The 20,604-nt window shown below is 35.6% G+C and overlaps 1 protein-coding gene across 1 annotated transcript; it reads left to right on the top strand.

The window, feature by feature from the left end:
- Positions 1-2,476: 2,476 nt before the first annotated feature.
- GEMIN2 (gem nuclear organelle associated protein 2) lies at positions 2,477-18,433 on the top strand. Its single transcript, XM_065906547.1, has 10 exons — positions 2,477-2,639; positions 3,018-3,102; positions 4,487-4,576; positions 4,847-4,906; positions 7,820-7,933; positions 9,504-9,548; positions 10,728-10,796; positions 12,070-12,180; positions 13,528-13,586; positions 18,007-18,433. The coding sequence occupies exons 1-10, from the start codon at positions 2,503-2,505 to the stop codon at positions 18,044-18,046; spliced, it is 810 nt and encodes a 269-aa protein (XP_065762619.1). The 5' UTR covers positions 2,477-2,502; the 3' UTR covers positions 18,047-18,433.
- The last annotated feature ends 2,171 nt before the right edge of the window (positions 18,434-20,604 follow it).

Here is a 20,604-nt window from a genome sequence, read left to right on the forward strand (position 1 = left end):
CCTACAACCAATAAACAGAGTCAGAAACTCTGGAGGAAAGAGTTATAGGACCCAGGAGTCTGTATTTCAAAGAATTTCTTCCAGTTAATTCTTATATACACTAATACTTGAAAATAACTGAGCTGCTTAAAAGGACATAAAATACAGGGACAAATTTTTCATTTAGTTCTGCAAGTTTGACTTAGCAGATGCCGCTGTCATCAATAAACAGACATTCTGTGCTCACAACCTTCATATTACTCCCACGGCCAAGAACCAGTGTGAGAAACATTGAAACATAAAATTCTTTCCAGTGTAAACTAAGAAGTGACTGGAAATCTTTAAAAACAGGGCCTCAGAAGCAGTTAAGTATCTTAGAAATAGTTCTTCCTAGGAAGAAATGGCTATTATAGTTTTAGAAGTTCAGATTTCTAAAAAGTTAAGTTTTTCTTCAGAATAACTTCATCAACAAAATATAGTTTCTTCTCAACTGTCTCATAGCTCAATCAAAACATTCAAAAATACTTAGTGCAGGGGACTTCTCTGGTGGTCCAGTGGTTAAGATTTCACCTTCAATACAGGGGCTGCGGGTTCTATCCCTGGTCGGGAAGCTAACATATCTCATGACCAAAAAGCAAAACATAAAACAGCAGCAATATAAACAGCAACATGAAACAGTGACAAATTCAATAAAGACTTAAAAAAATACTTGGTGCAATTTCCTATTTATAACCATATCAAACGTGTTCCAAAATTCATTCCTTAATTCTTTTAAGCCAGATTAGTTTTAAAGAGCAGACAGTAACCCTTATAAATGTTTAATTAATTTCCTCTCTCTCGAATTATTGATGTCCTTTATTACACACTTCTTTTGAAAAAAAATTCTTATTATTTCCTGGGACAAGCTTTGTTCCATTTTGTTATCTCTCTTCTTGTTTCCTTCATCCATGTGTAGTTTTGCCATGCACTTATATATGGAATCCAGTATGAAGAATTGTTCCCTTTGTGGTTGATCTAGTAGGTTCTTTTCTACAGAAAAATGGGGGAAAATTGCTAATAAGCTAGTTTCCAAAAACAAAAGTATGTATAAGAAAATCCAGAAATGACACATTATGATTTCGAATTTATTCTTGATCATCACCAAAATGTTTGGTGACAGGAGTGTTTCTCCACATCTCTTGTAAGTTTGTTTCTTCTAAAATCAGTAAGATTTTTTAGCCAAATAACTTTTTAGTTTGCAGCCAGGCAATTTCTTTCCATGTCTCCCAATTATTTAGTTAGTATTTATAAGCACCAATTCTTAAGCGCTTAACCTAAGATTGTCCTTACTTTACTCTAGTTTAGAAAGTTACATTCTGGTTTTAAAACAAATTGCTTGCAATCTAAAGACTGATTTAAGAACAAACAAAAAAGCCTTAAATTAAATAGACCTTAGAAAACAATTGTATTCACTCAGAGCTTGTTTAGAAAAGACAGTACTTTGTTTAGAAGAGACTTAGTACTTTCATTATTTCTTGCAATTTGTGACCTAGCATAAGTTAACTTATTACATTTCTGCCTTGTTCACTCACTAGTAAAGAAGAAATAATAGTACCCCCTCACAAGATTGCCCCAAGATTAATAATGATAACTTCTGGGTGTTGGCATTAACTTTGTTCGTTGCACTATTTAAGAAATGTTTCTTAAAAAAGAAAAAGGGATGGCTACTCTAGTAATAAGATTCATTTTGGATAAATATAAACTGATCTGCGGCACAGCCAAGTACAAGAAATTCCTCTGGGAAACTAGTTTTACATTCATTTGGCATCAGATAAATCTGGGTTGGAATTGGCTCTTCTCTTCCGTTGTTCTTGCTCATTGGTGTCTGACTCTGCGATCCCATAGACTGCAGCACGCCAGGCTTCCCTATTCACCATCTCCCAGAGTTTGCTCAAACTCAAGTCCGTGGAGTTGGTGATGCCGTCCAACCATCTCATCATCTGTCACTCCCGTCTCCTCCTGCTATCAATCTTTCCCAGCGTCAGGGGCTTTTCCAATGGGTCTTCTTTAGAAGAAAGTTACAATTGTCCTTCACCCCTCTTTCAGTCGATTTCCTCCCCCACAAACCTTGCATAATACCACTTACTTTAAAAGACAGTAAAAATTAAATGAGGAAATGCAGGTGATGTGAATTTAAAGCTCAATAAATGATCGTTACAGTAACTGCTCATTAACTTAAAAAGTACTTAAAGTTCCTCAATACTAATGATGCATAAAAGTTAATAACCCTCGGTCTTAGAAAGGTATAAGAATAAAACCCAGAAAAAACTTCAGAACCACTTCTACAAGGAACTAAGTTCGCAGTCTTCACTACAGCACCGGACCCTTAAACTCTGGGACAAGGTTCAGGTTTGCTCATGCGCAGTTACGCCCCCTAAGGCCGGCCTCTTGCTCAACTCCGCGCCTAACGCGCCTCCATGTGCGCCTGCGCTGTGACCCCAGCGCTGGCGCATGCGCTGGGTGGGACGCTCTTCATTGAAAACTATGGCGTGGGTACCTGCGGAGTCTGCGGTGGAGGAATTGATGCCACGGCTTTTGCCGGTGGAGCCCTGCGACTTGACGGAAAGTTTCGATCCCAGCGTACCTCCGAGCACTCCCCAGGAATACCTGAGGCGGGTCCAGTGAGTGTTGGACCCTGTGCGGGTGGGCCGGTTGTCCTTACGCCCTTGGGGACCGCACTCGTACCCCGCTCCACCCCAAAGTGCGATAAAGCCCCACTTCTGTTCCCTTCCCATACTCGGTCAGAACAAAATCCCTTGATTACATCTTTGTGTGAGGGAGTTTCTGTGAACTTCATTTTATTAAACCTGATTACTCGTGACAAGATACATGCTCTTAGATTGCTTTCAGTCCAGATAATTTCAGAAATTTATTGTTTAGAGCTTCAGTTGCAATTCTGAACTTTGTAATTTTATATTGAACTGTAGAAGTTGGATCGCTTGTTATACTACACGTGAACAATAGTAATCACGTTTTTTGCATTTATTACTTGTTTGTAGGATCGAAGCAGCTCAATGTCCAGATGTTGTGGTAGCTCAAATTGACCCAAAGAAGTTGAAAAGGAAGCAAAGTGTGAATGTTTCTGTGAGTGTCATTACGCGTCAGGGGATTTTTTTTTTTTTTTTTTCCTCCCCGCAAATTAAAAGACGGAGGCTCACCCCATAGTGTCAGAACGTATCAGACAGGATCAGTTACAGTGTAAGATTTGACTGCTGTATGCTCAGTTAGACAATTGCTTGTACTTTTCCCCCAAAAGGACAGCAGGCGTTTACTGCCTCTAAAGAGGCTTTCAGTAACCCTGACATTCGTGGAGTTCTGCTCATAACAGTTTAGGAGCATGATCCGATCTTCATGGAGTCTTTAAATAGGTTGTTTATGCTAGCCTTTATTTTTAAGGTACCTTTTACCAGTTCATAATTATTATTGGGCTAGCGTTTAATCTTACTTAGAGTAGTTTGTATGTTTTGAATTTGACTAGGTTTTGTTTTTTAAAAACAGAAACCCAAGTGTCACACGTTTCTACCTACTTGCCCACTATGAACCTTTTCATTCATTTATTTATCCAGCACATTTTTTTAACTAAGCAGCTGAATGCTCCAGGCACTGGGAATACAACAGAGGATGAGACAGAAAAAGTCCCTACCCTTGTAGAATTTGCTTCTCCTGAGGAAGACATTTAAAAAGCAAACAATTATATATTGTGTCTGTTACTCTGAAGAAAGTTAACATATAATGACCAGTAAGTAACAGGGAGAACTAGTCTGGATGGAGTAGCCACAGAAGGTCCACTTGATGCTGTTTAATCTATGGTGGAAGAAGAGCAGCATTTTTAAAATTACTGCAGTTCCTTTTCCTTTTTTGTTCTAAGTAATTTGTTTATCTGATGTTTATTATCAGGAGATTTTAACTCAGGCACTATAATGTTTCATATAATTCATTTACAGGAATTTTTAGTTGATGACAGATGATATCTTGTATACCTGACTTTTAAAATGTGACCACACTCAGTTTTATTTCAAGGCAATATGTGATCAGTTGTGACCTATGTGCTGTTTTGAAAAAACTCAAATGTAAAGTTAAATGTCTTGAATTATTTGCATTCTGCTCATACCAGAATGTTTTATTTGCATTATGTCTTTTTATTTCAAACAGTTTTGCTATTATAGAAAGGTAGTACTGGGTTATATCTTTAGGTCTTATATTTGGATTTTGTAGAAACTCCAACTATAAACTGTTCCAGATTGCTTTTACTAAAGCAACTATATAAGGATCTTTTCCTGATGTTTTAAACTCAGACATAAATGAATTGCCTCCTTTTTTACATCTGCAAAAAGTACTTCCTTTCTTGTGTAGTCTTACTTGCTTTATTACTCATTTTTCCTCTTGATTCTGCTTTCACTTTGCAGAGGCTTGAGATTCTAGTGGTAACACTTAACATTGATTCTGAAATTTATGAACTGATCTCTAGCTTTCAGGATGCCAGCCTGCCCCGGAAGGATACTCCCCCACTCTTCAGTGGCAGCAGCAGCAAGTGGCACAATTTTCAACTGTTCGGCAGGTAGGTTTGTACTTCTATCATTTAATCAAATTAAAACCTTCCTTCAGATGTATTTCTGTTCTTAGACTGTAGTTGGAAAAATTGGGCTACTAAATATATAAAGATAAGAATATTCATGAATCAGTTACCAAATTACTGTTATAATCACTCAACATAATACAATTTGAAACATTTTCCAGGCTTTAAGATTGTTAGAATGTTGTGCAGCAATTGATTGCTTTTGAGTTACCCATTCTATGAAGATCATTTGTCTGATTTCTCTTCCTTTAGAGTGTGAACAGACATAGAAGTCACTGGAAATCACAACAGTTGGATAGTAATGTGACCATGGTATGTAAGTTTCTCTCTTTGGATTGTACACTGTATAACTATTTGAAACAGTCCGTATTTACTTCAGTTCTTAAAGATTCTCTTGTTTAATCCATGTTATTTTAGTTCTCTCCCATCTACTATTAATAGTAACAGTTCCATTGTCTTTTCGCCTGAAAAGGATAGAATAAGTAATGCAAGTTATGTTTATGACACCCTTAATCCACATCTTGAGAGACTTTGGATCAGTCTCTACAAGTCTGTAAAGGTCCTTTTAGACATTTGGTTTTCAAGAAAGTAAATACATTTTTAGTATTTACAAAAAGATTGAATAAAGGTACCTTGGATTTTCCTGATGAGGTAATGGTGCCAGTACCAGTGATTGACTTTTTAGTAAAGTTTGTCATGCTTACTGGAAAGTACTGTTTCATGTTTTATCAGCTTAGACTAACTTTTTAAAATTTTTAATTAGAGGATAGTTATTTTACAATATTGTATTGGTTTCTGCCCTACATCAACATGAATGGTATACATACGTCCCCTCCCTCTTGAACCTCATTCCCACCTTCCACCCCATCCAACCCTTCTAGGTTGTCACAGAGCACCTGATTTGAGTATCTCATCCAGCAAATTTCTACTGGCTATTTTACATGGTAATTTATATGTTCCATGCTGCTCTGCAAATTCGTCCCACCTTCTGCTTCCCACACTGTGTCCACAAGTCTGTACCCTAAGTCTGTATCTCCATTGAAAAAGTGAAAGTGTTTGTCACTCAATCGTGTCTGACTCTTTGCAACCCTATGGACTGTAGCCCACCAGACTCCTCTGTCCATGGGATTTCCCAGGGAAGAATATTGGAGTGGATTGCCATTTCCTTCCCCAGGGTATCTTTCCAGCCCAGGGATTGAAGCCGACACTCCTGCATTGGCAGGCCAATTCTTTACCACTGAGCAACCAGGAAAGCTCTTTAACCTCTTAGGTAGTCTCATATTCTTCTGGAGAGTCAAATGAAAGCTGTTTGTTTTCAGAGGGGGGAAAATGGACCTATTCATACAATTTTGCTCATTGTTTCACGTGGTTCATAGATTTCAGGGGGTTTTTTTGGCCATGCTGCACTCCCCGTGGGATCTTGGTTCCCTGACCAGGGATCAAACCCATGCCTCCTGCAGTGTAAGCACGGAGTCCTAACCATTGGCCCACCAGGGAATTCCCCATAGATTTCAGATTTTAGAAGTTTCTTCTAGGCAGTGCTTCCTAACATCTTTTAAATGATGTCACTTTGGGATAAATGGAGGAAGCTGCTCTCATGGCTTAAGGCTACCAGCTGAAAACAGAGAGATTCAGTGTAACATCTCTATATGCTTATGTATACTAGTTGGAAGCTCTGCTCTAGGAAAAGTGTGAAAGACACTAACATCACTTGCCCAAGATCATTTAACTCATAAAATAAGTATAGCTGAGATACAGACCAGACTTTGATTTGAAAGCCTTTCACTGTACGGTGAGGCCTCCTGGTAAGAAGTGGGAGAAGGCAGTAGGTAGGTAGATACATTTTTTCCTTGCTCAAGGTAAGGACTTTTGGGTACCTATATAATTCAAAAAGAAGCTGCATCAGTAACATGATGATGATATAATTTTGTCAACAAAGAAATGACAAGATAATTAATTGACTTAATAAATGAAGATCCTCCATCAAAACAGTGGAATATTACATAGCAGTAACATATATTCATCATAGCAGATGTGAAACATGTAAATAATAAAATGAATTTTTAAAGCAACCTCTGAAGACAGCTATGTAAATATCAATATTGATTGATTGATTGATCTAATCATTTGTTAAGCACAATAAGGATAATTAGGATTAGGATAATTAGGATTTTCAGTGCTACCTGAGGCAGAAACAGTCTCTGACCTAGTGGAGTAATGGGAAAACATTGTTCCAGGACAGTAGGCTTTTACCTTTTAGGGGTTTTGTTTTCCTTGTGAGAATCTAACTGCATGTGTGTGTAAAATAATTTGTGAGGTGATGTGTCCAAATGAAAATTGTTCTGTTAACTGAATCACTTTGCTATACACCTGAAACTAACTCAATATTATAAATCAACTATAAATAAATAAATATTTTTAAAAGAAATTTTAGGTTGTTCTGTTAAGATTGAGCTGAAAGGTCATGCTTTTTTCCTCTGACAGTGTAAATCTATTCCTTCTTTGATTGGACAGCCTTTTATGTGAAGTATATAATTATGTCTCCTTCCTTGGGATAAATAGGCTTCATTCTTGTAAGCATTCTTAGTGTATTTTTTTTAATATCAATTTTACGTCTTTATCACCCCCTTTTGAGCACGTACTTGCTTGTCAGTGTTCACTAAAGTATGATCCAGACTAAAAATGTCCCACATATGGTGTGACCACTTGGGTCCTGTATTGGTTTGCTAGGACTGCTGTAACAAACCACTGCAGATGGAGTGGCTTAACAAACAGTAATGTATTTTCTCACAGCTTTGTGGTTAGAGGGCTATGATCAAGGTTTCAGTAGGTTTCTCTAAAGGCCACTCTTTCTCTCTGGCTTGCAGATGCCCATCTTCTAGCTGTGTCCTCACATGGCCTTCTGTGTGCATACGCATCCCTCATGTCTTTTTATCCAAATTTCCTCTTCTAACAAGGATGTCAGTCAGATTGGATTAGGACCCACTCTCCCCACCTCATTTTAACTTAAATGACTGCTGTAAAGACTCAGTCTCCTAACCGTCACATGCTGGAGGTGAGGGTTTCAACATACGAATTTTGAGAGGACACGGTTCACTCTGTTACAAGCACTATGTATATGTTTGTGTGAGGTGGTGGGAATATGAAGGAGTCCTCACTTGTTTTTTCATTGTTCAGTATTAAAGAAAATACGTAAGTAAACTCATTTTTTTTCCTTTCTTTTAGCCAAAATCTGAAGATGAAGAAGGCTGGAAAAAATTCTGTCTAGGTGAAAGGTTATGTGCTGAAGGGGCTATTGGACCAGCTGCAAGTGAAAGTCCTGGAATCGATTATGTACAAGTAAGTGATACTGTGACTAAACAAACAAAAAACAGGTCATAGTTTTGGTGCAAGATTTAGTATAGAGACTTAGCAGAATACACCTTAGGCCAAATCCAGTCTCCTGACTGTTTTTATAAGCTCATTTGCTAAACATAGAAGCATAATAGCTTTTTTGTTTTCCAAGTTTATAAAAAAATTTTAAAAAGCAAATAATACATGGCTGATTTAGATCAGCCTGTTTTCTAAAACAGTGTGTGCTTTAGCTGTTTAATAATTTTTTGAGCTAGATAGGACTTTTTTTTTTTAATGATTAGGCAAGGGTCAAACAATGCGTTCTGAGTAGTCAGAGAAACAAAGGAAAACATGACTGAGGTGCTTAAAAATGCTTAATAAATTGCATATTCTGGCGGTGAAATGTTGAGGCTATATTTAATTTATATTTTATAAATATAAAGATTATTTATATTTCATATGACTTTAATAATAAATGTGGCCAGCCGCTTCTTGTCCTTCAGGATTCACCTGCCCTCACGCTTGCAGGCGTCCATACATCTGCATTACTGGTAACTCCCTATTCCATATGGTCTGTTCTGTTGAATAGGTGTTTATTGTTTTCTCTTTGGTGCCACGTTTTGTTTTTCTCATTGAAAATTAGTTTATCCCCTAAATGTAAAAGCTCTGAAAATCACTAAAAAAGATCAAGACCCCAATTGAAAAAAAAAAAAAAGACAATCGAAGGATGTAAAGAGACATTTCACAGGAAGGAAATGCAAATTGTTCTTTTATGAGAAGATGCCCAAACTCACTTAAAATAAAAACATTACTCAGCTCCATTGAGCTGGCATTTTTCAGTTAACATTGGTAAAGCAAGTTTGACACACTCTTAATAGGGCTGGGAAAACAGGCACTCTTAATGCATGGTGGTGGGAGTGTAGACAGATTCAGTTCTCAGAGCTAGTTTGATGCTGTTTCTTATACAGCATTTCGTCTATTGGATTATATCCCTAATGTATGTTACTTTTCAAAATTTATTCACTTATTTATTTTAATTTTTTTTCAAAATTTTTTAATTTGGCAAAGAATGTATATTCAGTTTGTTACTGCAAAATATACTTTAATGCGTGTCCACTTAAGTTTCTCATAAGTCGGTACTGTTTTCATAATCAAAGCTCCCAACATTAAAGTCCAAAATAATTTTTTTTATTTAAAGCAGATTGGGTTTGAAAGAACTCATTCAAGTACCCTTACTTCCCCAAAATGTTTGCTTTAGCTAAAAGTTTTTGAAAGAATGTGCACAAGTTATTAATATCATACTATGTTTTTAATTACATGCTTTATTTTAATATCTTCATTACTCAGATCATTCTGTATTTTTACATTTATGTATTCAAATGTCAAGACATTGTTTTCTTGGGTATTATTAACATAATAGTTAATGGAATGTTTTATTGTAATATATAATGAAGGAATTTTATCTATTTTTTGTTTTTTTAAAACAGCATGTTGAGAAATTCACCAATTTAAAAAAATGAAGCCTCCCCCCCTTTGTAATATCACCTAGTAAACTTCAGTCTCATTTTTCTTTCAGATTGGTTTTCCTCCCTTGCTTAGTATTGTTAGCAGAATGAATCAGGTAAAATATATCTAATAATAATAAGAATATATGCATTCTTCTGTTTGCAGTGTGTGTTAAGATATTTGAATACATTTATTTAATTTTTACAGTATGTAAGACCCTGTCCTAAACTCTTTAAAATTCTTATTTAATCCTCACTACAGCCTTATATGGGGAATTATTATTAATATCCATTTTTTTTTAATAAATGAGGAAACAGTTGGCGATTAAGTCATTTGCAGGTGGTTTATTAGCAGGTTTTACTGGCAGCACTGGAATTCAGTCCCAGGCTGATCTCACTTCAGAATGCATGCTCTTTATCATGCTGCTAAACTATTCATACACTTATGTTTCAGTTATAAGTCTTAGATTATGGGGTTTGAAAAAATTACTAAGGTTAAATTCCTATTTCTAGTTCCAGATGTTGTGCATACTTCATTTAGAATTAAATTTGAATTTCTTAGGTCAAAAGGGAAGCAATATGGATTTTATTTGTTCAGTCTCTCAGCAGTACGAACTCTGTTACCCACTTAAAGAGCAAATAAAACTTTGATTGTTTGTATTCACATATATTGGCTACCCTTGGAAGATAAATTTTTTAACAGGTCATACTCTGTTGTAAATAATATACTAGCCTACAGTTTTACTTATTTGATCATTTACATTAAGATACTCAAATAATTATACTAAATTCAATGAGAGTGAATTTTGTAAGTGTCCCATCTCTAGCTTATTAGAATAAGCTAGAGAATTTGGTAAATTCTATCTGTATAGCTTTAAAATTAATCTTTCTCTAGCTTACTTTGTCTTTAGATTATTTGTACTTTGATTTAATGAAAATAAGATGAAGGTATTTATGCAAAGATTTGCATTACTCTAACTTTTTTTAAGAGTAGGTGAAATTTTTAAAAAATAGTTCTGAACTAAATTAGTAGTTACTAACTAAATCCTAGGATTTAAACCATGTTGATAATTGAAAAATATATAAAAATATTTGTCAAAAAAGCCTTATCTCACTGAGTGTTCCATCTAATCAAATTACTAAATAGAGTCAAAGGTTTCTCTTTAAGTCTAAAGAAGAAGTCCATTTTAAGCAGAGCTGCTTTCTCACTGAACTTAGTGTAACTCAGCTTGAACTTGTCAGTGCTATATTACTAATGCTGTTCTCCCATCTCTTCCCCCTCCCCCTTTTTTTAGTCAACAGTAACTAGTGTCTTGGAATATCTGAATAATTGGTTTGGAGAAAGAGACTTTACTCCAGAATTGGTAGTACTGCATCTTTTTCTTTTCATAATGCAGACAAAATTATATATACTTACCTTATAAGTAAGCTATGGCTCTACACTATTTATATATATGTATGTGTTATTCATCTATATGTATAATGCAGACAATGCTTGTTTGCAGTAAAATGAGGAACTTACAATAGAATGTTAATCAACATAATACTTCCTTCATTGAGAGTCTTGCATTGGGGAGAAAAAAAATCAACCAAATAGTTGGTTTATATCCTGGGAGAAGCTGCTTATCTTTTCACAGATCAGTAGCAAACAGAATGGCTACCAGTCTGCAGACCCCATTTTCAATTAGTCCTGGCTTAGAGAAGTTTGAAATGCATTTGTAAAATGGTTTTGAAATCCAGTCCTTTAAAGAATATCAGAAATAGGAATAATAGCAAATATATGTGCCAGGCTTCATTCTAAGGATTTTCTGTATAATAACTCCTTGAATCCTTCAGTAACCTACGAGCTGTTATTTCCATTTTACAGATGAGGAAACGAGCTCATAGGGATTCAGTAACTTGCCTGAGAGCACACAGATTATGACTGGCAGAACCGAGACTCATGCTGGGGCAGTCTGGCTGTACTCTGACCAACTGTACTCCACTGTCCTTCCGTTTTATTGCGTTGCACTCACAGCTTAAAAATTTTCACCTTCAAAATTGGGTAAATTTGACAGATGTTATGTAAATGAATTGCCCACTTAATCCCCTAATAGGAAATTTTATCATCCTTTGCAGTTAGATTTGATTTTAAAAACAAATATTTTTCACCATTGAGGATACTTGCAAAAAAGAGTATCTGAAGCTTCAAGGCTCCCGGTCAAAACAAGATATAATCTTTGCCGTCCAGAAGCTTCTGGTCAAGTTTAAATGTATACCTCTCTTTTCACGTAGAAGAGAATCCCACTCACTCTTTGTGAAAGGAACCTGGATGTGAATCTTTTTGTTCAAGAAAAAGTCATTGAAATAAAGCTTGAATAGAGCGAAACCATTTTTTTTTTAAAATGGAAAAAAAAAAGCCATTGACTTGGGGTTGCTTGAGGAGCTACCTTAGTGTGTTGCACAGGTTGCTGTTTAAACTTTGTTCTAATCCTCTTGAGTAGTCCCTGGAGCGATGTGTTGCTCCAAATAAACTCAGTCATGTGTACTGCTGGTGGAATATAACTTGATACGGCCTTTCTGAGGTACAATTAAGTAATTATAAATTAAACTTACGGTGTAGTTTGCCTACTTACTACTTTTTTAAATCCTGTATAGGGAAGATGGCTTTATGCTTTATTGGCTTGTCTTGAAAAACCGTTATTACCGGAGGCTCATTCACTGATTCGGCAGCTTGCAAGAAGGTGCTCTGAAGTGAGGCTTTTGGTGGTAAGTTCAGACTCACTATTTCATATTGGAAGTACTCGGCAGCTTCTGTGGTGGTAAAGAACGATTTCAGTGAAATAACAAAACGTGGACTATGTTGTTAGACAGGATTAGATTTAGCTGCATAATAGAAGAGTCCAAAATAACATTATCTTAAATAAAATGGAAGTTTTTTCTCAAAGGGAGCATGAAGGTAGGCAGATTAGATCTAAGGTGGCGGTAACCCAGGCCTTCGAGTTCTGCCACATGTGGTTTCCCTCCCCAGACTCACTTCATAATCCAGGTTCTGCCAGTATGTTTCACTAAAGGAAGCTGGAAAGAAGAGAAGGGCCTTCCCTCTAAAGAGCCTTCCCAAAGCCTCTTACAAGCACATCTGGCCAAAACAGCTCATTGGCCAGAATTTGGTCACATGACCATAAAGAATTACAGGAAACATTTATTTTGGTTGGGTGACAGTGTACCCATCTGAAAATGAGCTTCATTTGCTACATAATAAGGGGAATCAAGCCAGAGTGGTCAACTAGCAGTCTCTGGCATGATAATGGTTTTGAATTTTTCTAGTTAGACCCTTCCTCTAACTCATGCCTGCAGCATTACGATATAAATTAATTCGATGCAGACTAAGCTGATTTTTTTTCATTCCTCCTTTCACCTGCACAAGACATATAACTGTTCTCCACTGACTACTCCAAAATATTTTCATTAAACTTCCATGAGATGGCACAGACTAATTTAAATGGCCTGTACTCTGAGCAAAATGTAACTTATTACTCACTATATATCTAAAGCGAATTTCAGGAAATGTATAGTTGAGGAACAACTTCCTTCATCATTGAGAACTCTGATCTGAAATATTTTCTTTAAAATATGTCTATATATTTTGCTTCCATTAGTGTCCAGTTAGAACACAGGCTTTTTTCAGTCTTATACTTGGAATCAGGAAAAGTATCTCTCCCAAGTTATCCTCCTTAGAGCCCTCAACTCTTATTCCTTTCTAGGACCTATTCAGGAGCTTTCTTTAAAAGATCTTAGATGTTTCTCAAGGAATCATTAACTCTACAGTTTCTCTGTTTTCTTTGATGTTTCCTATATCCATGTGATTATGATTGTCATATAATAAAATGTTCATGTTTTGCACCTTAAAACTTCCTTCAAAAATAATAGGTGGTTGGGGCTTTGCTGGCAATCCAGTGGAAGCAAAACTCTGCTTCCACCACAGGGAGCGTGGGTTTGATCTCTGGTCAGGGAACTAAGATCCCATATGCTGCGAGGCCACAATAAAGAAAGAAGAAAAAATTAGGGGATAACAGGCTACATTGCAAGCTTTCTTTTTTTCTTTTTACTTTTTAGGACAGCAAAGATGATGAAAGGGTTCCTGCTTTGAATTTATTAATCTGCTTGGTTAGCAGGTAAGTAATCCTTGACTTCTTTATGAGCTTCCCTGGTGGCTCAGATGGTAAAGCAACTAGCTGCAATGTGGGAGACCCGGGTTTGATCCCTGGGTTGGGAAGATCCCCTGGAGAGGGAAATGGCAACCCACTCCAGTACTCTTGCCTAGAAAATTCCATGGACGGAGGAGTCTGGTAGGCTACAGTCCATGGGGTCAAAGAGTCGGACACGACTGAGCGACTTTACTTTCACTTTCTTGCTTTATAATAGCATTATTAATGGTGGTAGAAAGTATTGTTTCCATTTTACAGTGAGGAAGTTGAGGCATAATGAAACAGTATTATATGTATCACAATTCCCTTTATTTCTAGTTTTTCTCTATAAATAATGCTGCATTGAAGATTCTTATACCTACAGCTCTACTTATTGCCTAAGGGCAAATTCCTGGAAATAAATTAAAGGACTTGCATGTACTTGTAAAACTAAGATATTTTTTGCATTTGCCTTCTAGAAAGATCATACCACTCTGAGTTCCCACTAAAATGTTGGTGAGAGTGCCCATCTACTATTCAACGCTGAGTGTTTTCAGTTGATGTAAATATTTGCATTCTAGTAATAAAAAGATGCAGATTATTTTTATTTGCTTTGTGTGGTTATCCATACGGATAGAGTATGTTTCATTTTATTGCAGTTTTTTTTAATTGCTTGTGTCCTTTGTTCATTTTCAGTTGGAGCATATTTTTATTTAGTTTATTTTTTATTTCATTTCTTACATTAAAATTCCACCTGGAATTTACATGAAAATGTCTTCATATTCTAAGTTCTTGTATGTGAATATGTGTATACATACACTTACATATTTATTTTAGGTCTCTTTCTGGACTTGATATTTTTGTTCATTGGTCTGTGTTTTTATTCCAACACTAATAACTTTTCAGTGCTTTATAATATATTTAAATATTGGGATGTTAAGTAATACTGTGTTCATTTTTCCCATTGCCAGGCGAGATACTTTTTCAAAATATAAACACGTTCAGCATTTAGTTTCTTGGTCTATAATAATTATGCTAATGATAATAATTAATACTTGCTGGTCAGTTGTGCCAGGCATTTTTCTTAGTGCTTCAAAATAGGAACTCATTTAATCCTTAGAAGGTAGGGCAGAAGTTTCTGAGACTATAGACTTCACTTAGGAAAACCTATAGGTTACAGCAGGTTTGAAAACCATATAACATAGGCCTTGACTCTGTTTTAACTGCTTCAGTGTAAGCAACTTACATGGTTCTAAGTCTTCTGTGTTTTTTGTTGTTGGTTTTCTTTCGATAGCTTTAAGGCAATAGCTGCTGATTCATAGAAATACCTCATCAGATGAGTAGGATCCGGCTCACACAGGACCCAGTAACTGCTGTGTGTGCATAGTTGCTTCAGTGTAGGGTCTGACTCTTGGTGACCTTACAGACTAGCCCACCAGGCTCCTCTGTCTGTGGGATCCTCTAGGCAACAATAGTGGCGTGGGTTGCCATGCCCTCCTCCAGGGGATCTTCCCAACCCAGGGATCTAACCCGGTCTCCTGCACTGCAGGCAGATTCTTTACTACTGAGCCACTGGGGAAGCCCCCCCGGTAGCTGTTAGCCACCTTAAGTATTTTACCAATCATAATTATTTTTTATGCTCCTTATTATAGAGATTTTTAAACACATAAAAAATATTTTAAACAAATATTGGACATATTATTTCTCCTGTTTTAGTGTATCTGACTGATAAAGGGCTTTTAAAAAAATGACTGTAATATTGCGCTCATAACCAGTAAATTTAGTGATAACTCAGTATCATCGGATGCCCAGTTGTGTTTCATATTCCCTAATTGTCCCAAGAATGTCTTTTTATGTTTGAATTTCAATCCAGGATCCAAGTAGGATGCACTCATTGCATTTGTCTGATATGTCTCTTAAGTACCCCCATCAATCCTTTCGGTTTTTTTCTTTGCTATTTATTTGTTGAAAAAAATGGATCCTTTGACTTGTAAAATTTCCTGTATTTCGGTTTTGACAGCTAACTTCATGGTCATGTTTAGTGGTTCATTTATCCTGCATGTTTTCTGTAAACTGGTAGGTAGGTCTAGAGGTTTGATTATATATAATGGTGTTTGTTTGTGTGTTTGTTTATAAGACTGTGTGCTCTTGTGTCACGTCAGGAAGCATACTGTCTAGTTTTCTTTCGTAGACTGGTGTGAGGATGATCTTCACATTCAGGTAAAGGGATATAGCAGTCATTCTTTTTGATGCTCAAATTGTTCTATCTTTGGATAGTGGGAGCCCTTCAAATCAGTTACTGTGCTTTTTGGTCTATGACCTCAGTGGTCTTTTGATAGCTTTCTTACTTTCTGCTCTGCCAGAATGACTCAGTTATATCTTGGGCACTTCTGGCTCCAGCTCTGGAATTAGTCTTTTCTCCTGGGAGTGCTGGTTCCTCTTTCAAAGTAGAAAGTGGTATCTATAGTCCATAATTTGAACATTAGGGAAGCTAGATGTTTTCGGGTTGGTCATTGCATTTAGGCCTTTTCACTGAACAGAACTATGAAGTATGTATTTTTTAGAAAGAAAAATAAAATCATAGGTCCAAGTTGATATTTCAGTTCTAACTTAAGATTACTTGATTTTTCTTAATAACATAATTATTGGCTTTATCCTACAATATTCACATAGTAGTTTCAGAATAACAATACTAACAATATTACCAGTAGTAAAACTGTTGAAGTCCCTTTAAGAATTCTTTGCAGTTCTTTTTGTCTATGGTATATCTTACTAGTTACATATATCAGAACATCATGTTTAAGATTACTTGGAATTATTCTATTTGGTTTATGCCACCAACATAGTATAGGAGAAGATTCGTTTAGTGGAGTCTGGTTAGTGATTTTTTTACTTAAACTTGTTTTATAATTTCATAAAATATTTACGTTGTTCCAAAGTTAAAATTGTAATTTGTATTGGAGCATTTTAGAATCCACCTTTATCCTCTGTAGTCTCTTTTCTCCCTTTTGTAGTTACCTGTTTTATTGTTAATTTTTTATTTATCCTCCCTTTCACTGTTCTTTTTTAAAAATATAAGCAAATGTATATATACCCTGCACATGCTTATAAAACAGAACATACTTAGCTTTCCATTCTGTACTTTGTTTTTTCACTTAATGAATCCTGGGAATTACATGGTTTCAGTGTAGATATTTTCCTCATTCCTTTTTTTATAAAAGCCTTGTTAATCTTTCACTGTGTAGATGTACTGTAGTTAATTCAGCCAGTCGCTTTATTGATGGATATTTGGGTTGTCTGTAGTCTTTTGCTATTATAAAAACATTATTTTTTATAGCTGAGTAATATTCCTTATATATATATATAGATGTATCTTTTTGGATATGCTGCAATTAATATTTTTAAGTATACATTAATTTTTAAAAATTGAAATATAGTTGGTTTACAATGTTGTATTAGTTTCTGGTGCATGGCAAAGTGATTCAGTTATGCACATATATATATATATATATTCTATTCTTTTTCAGATTTTTTTTCCCATTATAGTTTATTATAAGGTATTGAATATAGTTCACCATGCTGTACAGTAGGACCTTGTTTATTTTGTATGTAGCAATTTATATCTGCTCACTGGGAACTCCTAATTCAGTCTCCCCTGCCCTGCCCCTCACCTTTCTCCTTCAGTTACCATAAACTTGTTTTCTATGCCTGAGTCTGTTTCAGTTTTGTATCATTTTGTTCATTTGTATCACTTTTTAGATTCCACATAAAAGTTATATCATATGGTATTTATCTTTGTCTGACCTACTTCACCTTGTATGATAATCTTTAGGTCCATCCATGTTGCTGCAAATAGCATTATTTCATTATTTTTTATAGCTTATTGATATTCCTTATATATGTATATACATGTATCTTTTTAGAGTTTTCTCCAGATATATGCCCAGGAGTGGGATTGCTAGATCGTATGGTAACTCTACTTTTAATTTTTTTTTAGGAACCTCCATACTGTTTTTCCATAGGCTGCACCAATTTCCATTCCCACCAACAGTGTAGGAGAGTTCCCTTTTCTCCATACCCTTTCCATCATTTGATGATGGCCATTCTGATTGGCGTGAGGTGATACCTCATTGTAGTTTTGATTTGCATTTCTCAAAAATTAGTGATGTTGAGCATCTTTTCATGTGCCTGTTGGCCAGCTATATATTTTCTTTGGAGAAATGTCTGTATAGGTTTTCTGCTCACGTTTTTTATTGGGTTATTTTTGTTATTGAGTTGCATGAGCTGTTTTTTTATTTTGGAAATTAGACCCTCATGGATCACATCGTTCGCAAATATCTTCTCCCATTTCATAGGTTCCCTTTTTATTTTATGCTTTCCTTAGCTGTGCAAATTCTTTTTTCACCAGGTATTTTGACCAGCGTGACTTAGCTGATGAGCCATCTTGATGAAGCTGATCTCTCAGAGATAGAAGATACTTGTGATGAATACAGCCGGAGTCTGAGGAAGTGCACTGCCAGTTCAAGTGCAGATTGCCTCACATTTTCAGCACTGTGTGAAGAGTCTTCAACTTAACCTGTGCAACTCAGGTTGATCTTAGAAGATAGGTTGTATTATTTTGAATATCTGAGGTATCTTTGAAAGATCTTACCCAGTTTTTAATGAATAAGCAGTTTTCTGTAATCATGTGCTTTTAGAGCAAAAGTAAAAGGTTTATTGATGAAGCATCCTACACAGAACCTGTATTGTAAAATTGTACAGAGGTCTTTGGTGCTGTTTTGTTATTTACATATACACATATAAAATTTTATTAAAAATACGTTTTGGTTACTAAATTTTATTTGACTCTTTTAACAAAACAAAAGACAGCAGACTAATGTCCTTAGTATTAGAATTAAGATAATCTAGATTATATGACATGTGTATTCATAGTTAGCTACAAAATTAGTCTGATGTTTTCTCTTTACGCTCAGTACTTACATTTCTTAAAGTTTTCTTGCATAAATTTTTTCTTTACAAATCATTTTCTATAATACTATAAAAGGTCAACACTTAATTTTTCTGTCAAATCTTTTATCGTTCACTTACAATTTTTGTACATCTATATCAGGTAGGAGTGTTTCATACTTTAAGTGACAGAAGATCCAAGTAGCAATGGTTTTTAAAATAGGGATTTTTTCTCATATAACAAAAAACCTAGAGGAGCTGGCGTTGGTTCAGTGACTCCACTTTACCAAGGTCTCTGAAAGTCTGTTAGTTTTTCCCTCATGGTAAGATGGCCACTGCAGTGCAGAGCGGTGTGTCTGTATTCAAGACAGAAAAGTGAGGGAAGGAGGCAGAGCCTCCCACATCTGATCCTTTTCTCATAAAAGCAAAACCTTCTCCAGAAATCCATAGCAGACTTGTGTTCATCTGTTGGCCTTGAATGTATAAAATCATTACCTCTAGCTCCAAGAAGAATGGGAAATGAAATTGTAAGTTTTTCCAATCTTTCTAATGGAAAAGGAAAAGAGGATTGGGAATAAACGTGGATCGGGCAACCAATAGTTTTGCCACTAGTTATAAGTGGAGCAGATATAATTTTGTATTGTAATCTTTTCTACCATGTTGTCTTCCAAAAGTTGGTTTTGGCAGTGGGGGAGGGGGGTCACGCCCAGTGGCTTGTGGGATCTTAGTTCCCCAACCAGGGATTGAACCCCCGGGCCCTTAGCAATTAAAGCAAGGAGTCCAAACCACTGGACTGCCAGGAAATTCCCTCAAAAAACTGAGTTTTAAATGGTAGCCTAGTTGTCTTAAGTTGTGTTTTACCAGAATTTAAACATTCTCTCATTGTTGGATATTTAATCTGTTTTCAGTGCTAATCCAATATAGAAAATATCTTTATGTACAACTTTTTCCTTTCTTTGACCAGAAGTTCCCAAGAGTAGGATTGCAAATCATAAGATTCCAACAGTTAAATATTGCTTTTGAAACTTGACTTAATTGAGGTTTTAAAAATTAAGAATTTTTTTTCTTATTAATTCTGATTTGAGAAGTTCAGGGCTGGTGTAGCAGCTGGCTGTAACAATATCTTAAATATTCTAGGTTACATACAAATTTCTTTTATCAATCTTAGAGGATAGTTTTCATCTTTTTAGTCATGATATGGTTGTTTTATCTCTTTAAATCTACCTTCCAGGGAAGATAAAAAGGTATCACACTTCTCGATGTCATATCAGGGGAGAAAAATATTACAAGAAATCCTCAACTTACACATTATTTGCCAGAATTATGATATTTTCTACTTAGAATGAAGACTGGAAAATGTAATTATTGGTGAGCACATTGTCACTCCTACCAAAAATGGTTCTGTTAGACAAGAGGGGAGAGGGGCTGTTGAGTAGGCAGCCAGCAGTGTCTACCATGAAGAGTTTTAATTTCCAACCATTAACCACAAGTAGCCTTGTAACAGCCTCATGTTCTTTGCTATTTGATCTTTAGTGGGTAAGGCTAGGAACTGACTTATTAATAGTAGAGGTATAAAGTGTCAGTTATTGTTGTAACTAATGTATAGCTTTTCCATGGCTAGTGGCTGAGCATGTAATTATGGTCACTACTCACACAGAAGAATTAACTTTCCTGAGGACTTGAAACAAAAAAGGCAATTTTGCATGTACAGAAGACAATTGGTATATGAAATTATTTTAATGCTCTTATACCTCTGTTTTCCAGCAAGCTGTAGGTCTCTAATATTTAACTGAAAATTTATTTTTGTAATAACTTTACTTGGCATAAGGATATTTTTCAGGAATGTAGAAACAAGATATTTTAAGCCACAAATATAGTTAGGCAGACTACCAATATAGCTGAAGGGTTTATCAAGTCTTTAACAAATTAAAGTATCTTCTGATGTTAATGAGAAATTCAAGAGGAAAATTTTTCCAACTCTTTGACACAAAAATCTTTTAAGTTCATTGAGAAATTACACATTTTAAATACAGAATTTAGAGGTAATTATTTTGAAAAT

Source organism: Muntiacus reevesi, chromosome 15 (assembly GCF_963930625.1).
Source record: "Muntiacus reevesi chromosome 15, mMunRee1.1, whole genome shotgun sequence".
Classification (NCBI taxonomy): Eukaryota; Metazoa; Chordata; class Mammalia; order Artiodactyla; family Cervidae; genus Muntiacus; species Muntiacus reevesi.

Coding starts and splice junctions, on each gene's coding strand:
- GEMIN2 (XM_065906547.1), top strand. CDS start 2,503: ATGGCGTGGGTACCTGCGGAGTCTGCGGTGGAGGAATTGATGCCACGG. Junction 4,907..7,819: donor TGGATAGTAATGTGACCATG/GTATGTAAGTTT, acceptor CCTTTCTTTTAG/CCAAAATCTGAAGATGAAGA. Junction 13,587..18,006: donor TTAATCTGCTTGGTTAGCAG/GTAAGTAATCCT, acceptor TTTTTTCACCAG/GTATTTTGACCAGCGTGACT.